Below are 11,345 nucleotides of genomic sequence, written 5' to 3' on the forward strand. Positions count from 1 at the left end.
GTGACCTCGAGAACAGAATCGCCTCACTTTGAACATCGGTTCCTTTAACGCTATCCTAAAACACCTCGCCGTAGTCTTATCGGGCTATGCGAATATCAGCAAAGATACTGAAATAAAAGGCGATAAATCAAGAGGTGGCGACAGTACGCACAAAAATACGAAAAGCACATTTCGTTTGATGACATCACACTCGAGAGCAAAATGGATCCAATTGAGAATCTATCAAATCAATCTGCTTCAACACAAAATTCTGGAGAAATTTTTTCCATCAAATATTTTACAAGAATAAAGTGAAACTGTTTCACAGAACAGTGTAAGAAAAAACTCATACACTTGAATTATTAAATCAAGTATGATTTTTTTGGCATATCATATTCAATATTAATGTTGCATCTTATAAATACACAATGTATTGTTTTTTAATATCACTTGTATTTTTATTTGTCATAAATTGATATAAATTAAATTGTTTGACTAATGCAAACGAGTTGATTTTTTTATGAGCAAGAGGTATTAATTGTAATTTGTTTCCCTTGTTTATTTAAGTGAAGATTGTTGAATTGCACATTGTTTGAAAGATGAATCATTTCTTTTGTTTTTCTATTTGACTTTTACAAAAGGTAAAATTGGGGAATAAAATGGCAACATTGAAAGGACACAGTTGTCAATATTTGAATTCATAAATAGTTTATATATAAAATGTACATGTATGATTACATTCATATCCATTTTTATTAGTTGTTTTCTTGTTAAGGTTAGGTTTAGTTAGTTGTTGTCAAGGAGTCGCTGGGCTGAGCTCAGGTTTCCACAAGTCCACCTTGTGTGTGAGTGTGAGGCTCCTCCCCCAAAGCCCCGCCCCCCCCCCACACTAAACCCACCCCCACCCAGCACAGAGAGTCCCCCTCCCGCCCCCCCAGACCTTCCAAACACCTATTTTCAACCTTGCAGCGCTCCAAAAACTACACTCACCCTTACCGAAGGAAAAAATAAAAATAAAATCTACAATAATTGTAGTCCAAACCTTATTTAGTCTGGGGTCCGATCTAGTGTAAAGTCAGGTGTGGTCTAAAGAGTGTCTAGTCTAAAGTCTAGTCTATAGTCCTATCTAGTCTAAAGTATACTCTAGTCTAATCTGAAATCTGGTTTAGTCAAAAATCTGGTCTTGTTTGGTCTGAAGTCTCATCTCGTGTAGTCCAAAAACTAGTCCAAGTTTAGTCTGGTCCAAAGTCAAATCCAGTTTAAATTCTATTGAGGTCTACTACAAAGTTTGGTTTGGTCTAGTCTCAAGTCAAATCTGAAATCTGGTTGGATCTAATGTCTGGGGCAGTCTGTAGTACGAGGAAATCTCAATTTTAGTCGAATTCTGGTCTTGTCTAAAATCACATGTAGTCATAAGTCTATTGAGGTGCAGTCAAGTTTTGGTCTAATCAAGTCTAACGAAAATCTGATTTGAAGTCTAGTTGAGTCTAGTCTAAATTCTGATCTGATAAAAGCTTGGCTTGGTCCAAAGTCTGGTCAGGTCTGAAGTCGAGTCTAGTGCGGTCTAAGTCGGATCTGGTCTCGTCTTAATTCCGGTTGAGTGTAAAATCAGTCACCTTATTAAAAGTGTGACTTTTAATATTGCATACGACTCGTACTACTTCTTCTAATAATATTGCATCATGGTGACTCACACCCAACACTAGTTTTTTTGAACTTCATATTTACATCATCTGTCCTCTGGACAGTTTGTACATTCAGATCCGTGGTCTACTAGCCACTAGTACTATCCAACTACTAAACCAACTGAAAGTGAGACTTTTTGTCGTAAACTGGAGCTCGGCGGGGGGGGGTGAGGAAAATCACAGCAGACCTCGACACAATAGACCCTCCGCAGCCGGGGGGGGGGGGGGGGCACTTTGGACGGGGCTAATCAGTTGAATTGCTTTTTCAGCAGATTCGGCTCTGGCCCCCCTCCCCTCCTTACCTTGAGCCCGCACCCCCCCCCCCAGTCTCCAGCTACCGCCACCCTTCGCGGGCCCTCACAACCAGGCCGCAGGACCCGAAGGCATCAGCGTGAGGGTCTCGAAGGCTTGCGCCTACCAGCTGTCTGGCATCCGATCCTTAACACGTGTCTGATGCAGAAAAAGTACCGGTACCAAAGAAAGCCGCCTCATTCGGTCTGAACCACTAGAGTCCTGTTGCGCCTACATCCCATGTCGTGAAGGCGATGAAAAAAACTGGTTTTGGCCCACCCAAGACCACAGGTGAAAGTCGCTCTGGACCCTCTGCAGTTTCGCTCACCAGCCCCCGTGTCGGTGTGGCTCCGATGCGTTCCGCTCGCTCGGAACCCGGATGCTAGCGAAGGATCTGCGGCAGTCGTGTTCTTTGGACTTCTTCCTCGGACCGCCGTCTCGCCACCCGGCGCCACCCTGGATCACGGACTACTCATCGACCAGGCGCTTAGGGGGAACCCCGTTGCATGATGTGGTCGCCGTCGTCATAAGCTGTTTCGTACTCCTTGTCCTGTGAACGTTGACATTATCCTCAAAAAAGAAAACATTGGATCATTTGTTTTGTATTTGTTAAAGCAGACTGCTTGTTTATCCTTGTGATTTAGATGAAGGTCAGACCACATTTTCTGACAAATTTATGCAGAAATTCAAGACTTTCCAAAGGGTTATCATACTTTCTATCTACCCTTCCATCCATCTAAAAATAGTGCACTTTTGTGGGTGGGTTGCCTTTTTTCCCTGAAAGTTGATTTCATGAGACTAAACTAAATAATGTGATAATATGGCTTGCATGTTGTTCAGCCACCAATCAGAGAAGGAGCTGAGAGTGTTGCCAGGAGGAAGAGGAGAATTGGACTAGAGAGACTTTTTCACTTTGGAGTGGAAAAATACAGGAGTCCTCTCAAGGGGGCGGAGCCCTCTGTGGACAGCCAATCAGAGCGCAGACAAACAAACTGATTGACAGTGGTGGCATGCAACTGAGAAGCCCTCTGTGTCAATTTAAAGATTGCGTAATCCATGAGAGGCATTTTTTGTTATTGCGTTACGAGCGCGGTAGCCTACTTTTCAATTATTCTGAATAGCAACATGCTAAATAATCACAAAAACTGGAAATAGTTGAGTAAATTCTCTGTGACACTCAAACTAAATTACAGCTTCTCCCCCCACCCTCCCCCCAAAAAAAGAATAAAAAGACAAGAAATAATCCACAAACAACAACAAAGGTCTGCAGCATGCGTTAGCACATTCACGTGCAGTACATCTCGCATACTGTAACCAATACAGTCAGTCCCCTCGCCGGTTTTCACAATTACCACCAATACCCGAATCTGAAACAATCACACTGACTAAAAATCATCATCCGAAATAAACCTTAAACCTCAAATAGACACATTTTTGTCTCGCAAGTACCCAACGTTTTCTCAAAAAAGTACACAAATGTTCTTTGAAAAGAGTTTTCTCAAAAATATGCTACTTTTTTTCCCCTAAAAAAATAGATAACTTTCCTCAAAAACATACAACTATTTAAAATACAGTACTTTTACCCCCCCCCCCCCCAAGTATTTTCTACCTGAAAAATCTATGCGTTTTTTTGTCAACTATAGATGACTTCATTCTTGATAATGTACAACTTTTAGGTTAATCCCCCCCACCCCACTAAAAATATACAAATTTTGATCTCAAAACACACTACTTTCTTTTTTCAAAAATAGCATTTTCCCCCCCGACCAAGAAAAGTCAGATTTTTATCATCAAAATATACCTTTCCCCATAAAATATAGACAACTCTCCCCTCCAAAACGGATACTATTTTTTCAAATTGAAAATATTTCCCCTCAAATACATACAGTACAACTTTTTCCACACACAGACTATCCCCCCCGCCCTCCAAAAATTTCCCAACAAAAAATACACAACTTTGTATTTCTCAAAATAGATCATTTTGTTCTCAAACATATTTGTTTTCCTCCTTCAAACCCGCTTGAAAATATAGATTTTTTTGTCTCAAATACGTCTTCATTTCTTGATACTTATTTCAATAAAAAATACCCCGTTTTTCATACAAATATACATTCAAAAATATACAAAATATATACAACTTTTTAAATCATATTCCAGTTTTAAAAGCAGAAATACACTTTTTTTTTTTAACTGGAAAAACCTCCTTGATTCTGTGTCTTATGTTCCTCACGAGATTTTCCTAGGTGTGCTTTTTTTTGACGTCTTTTTATTTTATTTTTTTTACTCCACTCTCTCGTTCACTCACTCAGCAGCTTGGCAATTCACCAATAAATATGTGCACGACATATTTTGGATTACATGCACGTTGTGGTTTGTTATGTACATGTTTTTTATTTTTTTTTACTACTTTCATGTGCTTTCTGTCGACTTTGTAAGTGCCTTCCATTTAAAACGCCACTCGACTGCAAAGGGGGAGGGGCGAGCCGTTCCCGTTGACGTCATTCAAACAGGATCGATATTAAGAACATTAAAAACACGTAAGTGAATTTCCTCACACGTGATATTGACAACAAACGGCACCGGAAGCGTCGTGTGGCTCACGTCTGGCACGTACTCCACGGGCCGCGCATGCGCGCGAGTATCGCGGACGCACGCACGGAAGTGAAACTGGAAACCGAAGCGTCTCATTGGCTGCAGTGTGACCTATGAACTCCGATGTGTTTACCCGTCTCGACTTTGCTTTCTGCTGGCTCTTGGATGGCATTTTTTAAAAAAAAACGTTCCAATCAAATAGATATAATCGAATTATAATGATTCATCTTTATTAATCATATTTGGTTCAGCTTCCATTCCTCGTCTCGGGGAAAGCTAAAAATAAGAATATCAAATAATAATTAAAAAAAAAAAGTCGCTCAAGTGGCCGCCGTGTTTGGAGTTCAGGCAATGGCCACGTTTTCACTTTAAAATCAGTTGTCTCTCATACTTTAATAAAACATGTCATTACGTCACTTGTTTTTATTTTTTATTTTCTGAGTTGTAAACTCTATTTCAGACAAACCGATTCCTACTCACGTTTCATGTTATTTGTTTTTACAGCGTCGCTCGTAATTTAGAAACAACGTGACCCACATACAGAGCAGCTGAGTTTGAGTTTTTCTTTTTTTTTTTTTACGTAACGTCCACAAAGCATCGCTTTCAGTGACTCCGGTGATGACAGCACACACACACACACACACACACACACACACACACACATGACCAAGGTGACATGTCTTCCGGGAGCTTCGAGCCAGGAAAATGTGAAAAAACCTTGAGGGACTTTTAAAACCCCCCCCCAAAAAATAAAAAAACGGAATTTGTAGAGCAGACTGTGCGGGACGTTGGCGCCATCTGCTGGCAAAAGTGTGTATTACACACGCACAACTAGGAGAAAAAGTCGCGCTTTGTATATTTTCTCTCTGGTGGGCAAAAAAGCAATTGGCATTTGGAGATTTTGAGGACCTGTAAGGGGAAATAGTGGTCAGCGCGTCTGCTTCGCAGTCACGAGGTCCCAGATTCGAATCTTGGCCCAGGAGTTTGCATATTCTGATTCTAGGCCACGTCTTCCCACACTCCAAGAACCTGTATGTTATCGTCATTAAAGATTAAAAGATTCAAAGGTCATTAAAGATTAAAAATTGACATTGTGAATGGTTGTTTTGTCGACGTGTCATTTGATTGACTGGCAAACAGTTGACAGTGCATCCCGCTTCTCTCACCAGGGATGCAGTCCAAATGAGGAATTTAGAGAAAACGGGAGATGACCACATATGTATTTTTATTTTTTTAATTAGTTATTGTCCATTGTGAAACAGTCTTTCATCAATCGTGGTTATGCGCAATCAACTTCCGCATTTGGCAAAACAGGTGGAAGCATTTCCTCCCGATTCGGCAGATGTCTTCAAGAGCTACCAAAGATGACGACAGCCGATGTTCAGGCTTTGTTTATGTTTACATGTATTTGTATGAATAAATGAAACATGCATTTACATAACTGTTGTCCGAAGACAGGTTCCATACACGACATACAAAAAAAAATAAACATGGGTTTCTGAAAATATTTGAGAAGTGGCATTACTCCTGCCTGATGTCCGTCTGCTCGTCGTCTTCTTGATTTCGTCTCTCCTCTTCGGCCTGCAGCTCCCGCTGCTCCTTGGCGTGGGCCTCCTTCAGTTTCTCCTCCACGTCTTCCGGAATGTTGACCTCCAGCAGGTTGTCCATGCCCCGGTCCGGCTCGTCCCCGATCAGCACCTGCACGAAGGATTTGAGATGGAAAACGTGCAGAAGAAGTGTATTTATAAAAAAATAAATTAAAAAAATATTTAAAAAAAACAAAAACAAAAAGCATTTCACATCCACCGCTTGATGCGGAGCAGATCCGCAAAAATAAATCGAGCTGGGCAACCGGGTAAGTACGGGTGTGTAGATGAGGACGTTTAGGATCAGGGTTTATCGATGACGCTTTCGTACGTGTCATCAAATTGCACCCTTGTCGTTGTTGAATATTTAATAACTGCGTGGTTTTCCTCAGTTTATTCTTGGTCATTAAAGCCGGCAGGAATTGGTGAACATGCGTCAAATTCTCACAAAGCTAAAAAAATGGTGCGCCCCCCCCCCCCCCAGTGGATGGTATGAATTGATGGTATCATCGGTAGAGTACTCGGTTCAAAAAATATTGGATATCTCCAGTTGGAGCCTGAAGTGGTCTCAAGTGAGGTCTGTTCGTACCTCCACCAGTTTTTCACAGGCGCTGGTGACTTTGGGGTCCTTCTCCCAGCGGTGGAACTCCCTCATGACGACGTACACGTTCTTGTCTTTCAAAGTCCGCCGGCCGTCTTTCGTCGCCGCCAGCTACGAGACGGTATCGACATGCGCCAGAAGAACACGACAGGAACACGCTCAGGAGCGGCGGTGGTGAGCAACCGAGTACTAATTCTCAACAGTAATAAAGTATTTCTACTTTGTTACTTGATAGAATTGTTATGCATTTCAGAGTGTGTATTTTTTTTTTTTTTTTTTTTTTTTACACTTTGACTCAAGAAAAAGGATTCGAACCGGTTCTTCTACTTCGGCACAAGTCGCTTACAAAGTACAAAGTGCGAGTACGTGTGCAACATTTGCGTTACCAGCATGAGCGTCTCCAGGAGCATTTGGCGGATGTCGGGGTCCTCTTCTCGCTTCTTGTCCTCCGGCAGGTACTGAAGGTCCACGGGCAGACCTGCGGCACCACGACATCATCATGACATCGCCGCGACATCGTCATCGTGTGACATCGTCAGAGCTCGGACCTTCATTGTCCTCCTCGCTCAGTTCTTCGGGACCGGCCAGCGGCAGCAGCAGGAAGGGCAGGATGTCCACTTGGTCGCTTAGCAACCACTCGTGATTGGCTGCAGGAGAGACGTCACGTGACGACAACTGAGAAGCATCACGTTTCCACCTGCTATTATGAAATTTTACAATTTAAATGAGGTCTCGCACGTGCTTAAAACCCGAAAGCTCATATGCGTTTTTGATTGGCTGTGACATTTGCGACCTTGTGACACCGTTCGTTCAAATTTTGCGCACGGTCGGCCGTCCGTCCGTCCGTCCGTCCGTTCGTGGAAAGCGGTCGTCGAACCTCGCGCAATGAGCGAGAGTTCGGTCAGAACCGTACCACTACCGGAACGCGACCCTAACCAACCCCCCAAATCGAAGCTAAGCGCAACTTCTAGCCAGCGCTAACCCCTAACCGCTTCTTTTTGCCCAATGGCTGTGTCTCTTTCCCCATCTCTCATGACGTGGCTGAGAAAATGTCACCGTGATCAAAGCAGCAGTTGCGCAGGACGCCCACGACTCCGCCGCGCCTGAGCGCCGACGCCTCAAACTGCGTGAAGGGCAGCAAGCGCTGGACCGCACACCTGCGACACGCACAAATGGAAGATGCACACTGAAATCAACGGAAATGCCGTTCACCAAGTACATGTGAGACTCTGTACTTTTGTCCTTCAGCGCAGGTGAATCACGATCGATCGATTGTACACAAGTATCTGCGCTCGTGCTGCAGTACAGAGCGTACGCGCTTCTGCCAGTGTGCGCCGACCTGTCTTTGTCCATCAGGAAGCGTCTGGCGTCGGGCAGCTGCGTGAGGTTGGACAGCAGCGGCGCCAGGTAGTGCATGTTGGCGTGGGGGTTGTAACCTTCCGTGCACAAGATGTCCACCAGCTGCGCCAGGCCCATTTCTTCCTGGAACACCTGGAAAACAAACAACAAACAAGTTCCTTTCCCAAGCTCACTGTCCATTACGAGCGGCGTACTCATCGTTGCACTTCTGTCACGTCGGCGCATTTGCTGTTGCTCAGCATTAGCGCGGTACGGGACACTTTACGCTGCCCCGTGACTCTGTACGTTTGCGTTTACGTCTATAGACGCGCTATATTTCGGACTATCTGACTATCCCCGCCGCGAAAAAAAGCAAAAATCCACCAAGTAATTGACAGCCCGTCTAAATGGGTTTGCAATTGTCGATATATGCCGCAAGTTGCTGGCAAAGCAGTTGTCTCAATGAAGCTCCTCAAATCACTTCAACATAGTTCCTTGGCACCAAGGTGACAAGACAGAGCAAAGTAATACTTTTGAGTCTAGTTTAATATATCTGGTCTGGTCAGACGTTTAAAGTCTGGTCTTGTTTAGTCTGAAGTAGGGTACTAAGTCTAAGTCTAGGCAGGCCTCGTCTAAAGTTTGGACTGGCCTCTTTTCGGGTCTGATCGTAAGTTTAAAGTTTTGTCTGGTCTAGTATGTTTTAGTCTAAACTCTGGTCTGGGATAGTCTCGAGTGACAGATGTAGTCTAAAGTCTTGTCGGAAGTTTATAGTCTGATCTGGTTGAGTCTAAAGTCTGGTCTGGTCAGGAGTATTAAATCTGATCTGGTGCCAAGTTGAAAGTCTGGTCTCGTCTAAAGTCCTGTAAGAAGTTCAAAGTCTGGTGGGGTCTAGTCTAAAGTCAGATACGAAGTCTGGTCCGAAGTTCAAAGCGTGGCCTAGTCTAAAGTCCGGTGAACGGGTTTTCCGATGATAGCGACAGTTTGGAGTCTGCGATGAATCCCGGCCAGTCGAAGCCAACCGCCGGCGAAAGTCGTCCAAGCTGAAGGTGTTGCTCGTAAACGGTCCGGCGGGTGACGGCGGACCTTGAAGAGCGTCTTGCACGTCTTCTGGTGGCGCGTCAGGTTGGACAGGACGGTGCAGATCTTGTCGGCAAACGGGAACTGCGGGTCCTTGAGGTTCTTGAGCAGCGAGGGGACCACGCCAATGTCTGTCACCAGCACCTGACCGGGAACGTGCACCTCAGTACAGCCGTACCTTAACCAGTCAGTCAAATTGGTTTCGTGACAAAGCTAGTAACTCAATCGATTCACGTCAAATCAATTTTCCTCATCGAAAAACAACTCTAATACCTTGAATTATAAATAATCATTCATTTTATTTGTAGAGGGCCTGCCAGGGCACTCAAGGTCACCGTACAAGCATAGTAAAAGAAAAACGGCAATAGCCTAATAGAGACCGCAGTTTTGTGGCATTAAGCAACATTAAGACTTTTGACATTAAGCATGGACCGTTGGGGATTTAAAAAAAAAAAAAAAAAAAAAAATTACATCTGTGCATGTACGACACTGCGGATTTCACCTATTGCGGGGGTGAACCGGAACCTAATCCCCGCGATGTGGACAAATATGGCCGCCATCTAAAGGAAGCAGTTCATACTTTTTGCATGGGAAATGGACATGGAAAATGACTCGCTGTTGTTAAGATAAACAAATACCAAATTAATATAATTATAAAATATATAAAATCATATTGGAAAACAGTTCAATGTTCTGCCTGCAATTCATATCTTTGATTGTTGTAAGTGTTAAGCGACCCTATAAAGAAGTTATTTCAATCATGATGTATTTTCTAAATTAATCGGCCGATTAACGGGTTATCTGATTTTATTTTATTTTTTTTCTTGGTGCCAAATAAAAAAATAAAATAAAAAATCCGCATTGGTCGGGCCCCGCTCATAAGTCAAGGCAGCGCAACATTTGCAGGACACGGTGGCGTGGATCGACGCTCCCGACCTGGTGCAACGTCTCGTCGGCCGACAGGTTGATCAGGACGCGGTAGCAGTCCTCTGCGATGGCGGCGGACGGGTCGGACGTCAGTGCGAAAAGAGCGGCGATGATGTCGGGTCTGGCGCGGAGGAAGCGGCAGCCGTCTCTGTTTAAAACAAACAACCAAAAAAAAACACAACTGTGTGACCGCTACGCTTCATCGCCGCCATCGTTTTATATGCAGGGGAAACCTGTTTCCCGACAAGCCCAGGATGTAGCCGGCCGTGTGGCCTTTGACGTCGGGCCGCGTCGCAGGCGTCAGGAAGGAGAGCAGCTCGGCGGCCTCGGAATCGCTCAGCATCTTCAAACGTAAACACCCAAAAAAAAAAAAGAACAAATTTCACTCTTGATTGTCGGTGGACAGATCACCGAGTTTGGAAAACGTTTGGGACTAAGTAACAATCGTAAATAATTTTTTTAAAATACCATTTTGTAAGCGCAATACCAAGGAGCACACTAACACGACACGCAGTACGACCAAAGCTGGGATATATATATATATATATTTGTTTTTAAAAATCTTTATGTGACAACTAAACAATCTTTAAGATGAATAAAATCCTTATGTGTGTACCAGACCAGGCTGAGAAACTGTGTGGGCGGGGCTATTATGTTAGTTAGCCCTCTTGTTACATCACAGTGGGGTGGCAGTGCAGAAAGGTTCGTTCAGACATTTTCAGAAACAAGATTTACTTCGGTTAATTTTACACTTAATAGGTGGACACTGGAAAGGGTATCCAAACAGACATTTGTATACACACACATTTAAAATGAGTCACTTTTGAAGCACTCTTAACAGCTACGAGACTGCTATGCTATTTTATTAGCAGCGCTCGTAAGAAGTCATAGCTTGTTGGGGATTCGCGCTAACTTACACCGCGGAAGAAGCGACTGACGTCACTTTTCGAGCAACATTTACCTCGCTATTCGGCCGCTGGTCTCATTGCGCGCTTTAATCGTCTCAACAAAAAGGAAACGCCGCGTGTTGAACCAAGTGCGCACGTGTGGGAGACGCCGTGCGTGGCGGCCCCAAAACGCATCCGGCAGCCACATCCGCACCGGAAGTTTCTACGGGAACCCCACTTGGACAAACTGCAAAGAACGACAAATATCGCAGCATAATAAGTCAAGTGCATCCTTATTAAGAACAATACACTTTTAACGACTAATTCAAAGAATAATGAACATTGACATTGTACTGTAGATCAATAAATAAAATATATCAGA

General features: G+C 43.8%; 1 protein-coding gene across 2 annotated transcripts; it reads right to left on the reverse strand.

The window, feature by feature from the left end:
* Positions 1–5,755: 5,755 nt before the first annotated feature.
* hgh1 (HGH1 homolog (S. cerevisiae)) lies at positions 5,756–11,190 on the reverse strand. Of its 2 annotated transcripts, XM_061688803.1 has the most exons (10): positions 11,038–11,190; positions 10,310–10,419; positions 10,086–10,224; positions 9,156–9,293; positions 8,074–8,225; positions 7,791–7,891; positions 7,283–7,381; positions 7,121–7,212; positions 6,723–6,845; positions 5,756–6,245 (listed from the first exon to the last, which is right to left on the reverse strand). In XM_061688803.1, the coding sequence occupies exons 2-10, from the start codon at positions 10,417–10,419 to the stop codon at positions 6,069–6,071; spliced, it is 1,131 nt and encodes a 376-aa protein (XP_061544787.1). In that variant the 5' UTR covers positions 11,038–11,190; the 3' UTR covers positions 5,756–6,068. The 2 variants fall into 2 exon arrangements, with proteins under 2 accessions (XP_061544787.1, XP_061544788.1); XM_061688804.1 differs by lacking the exon at positions 9,156–9,293.
* Positions 11,191–11,345: the final 155 nt, after the last annotated feature.

The sequence above is a fragment of the Phycodurus eques genome, chromosome 10, assembly GCF_024500275.1.
Source record: "Phycodurus eques isolate BA_2022a chromosome 10, UOR_Pequ_1.1, whole genome shotgun sequence".
In the NCBI taxonomy this organism is placed as follows: domain Eukaryota; kingdom Metazoa; phylum Chordata; class Actinopteri; order Syngnathiformes; family Syngnathidae; genus Phycodurus; species Phycodurus eques.

What these genes read in the sequence shown, in the direction of transcription:
- hgh1 (XM_061688803.1), bottom strand. Translation starts at nt 10,419, where the DNA reads ATGCTGAGCGATTCCGAGGCCGCCGAGCTGCTCTCCTTCCTGACGCCT. An exon ending in CTGGGCTTGTCGGGAAACAG is followed by an intron (nt 10,225 to 10,309) that starts GTTTCCCCTGCA and finishes TGTTTTAAACAG; the next exon opens with AGACGGCTGCCGCTTCCTCC. An exon ending in TCCTGGAGACGCTCATGCTG is followed by an intron (nt 6,846 to 7,120) that starts GTAACGCAAATG and finishes ACCGTCTCGTAG; the next exon opens with CTGGCGGCGACGAAAGACGG.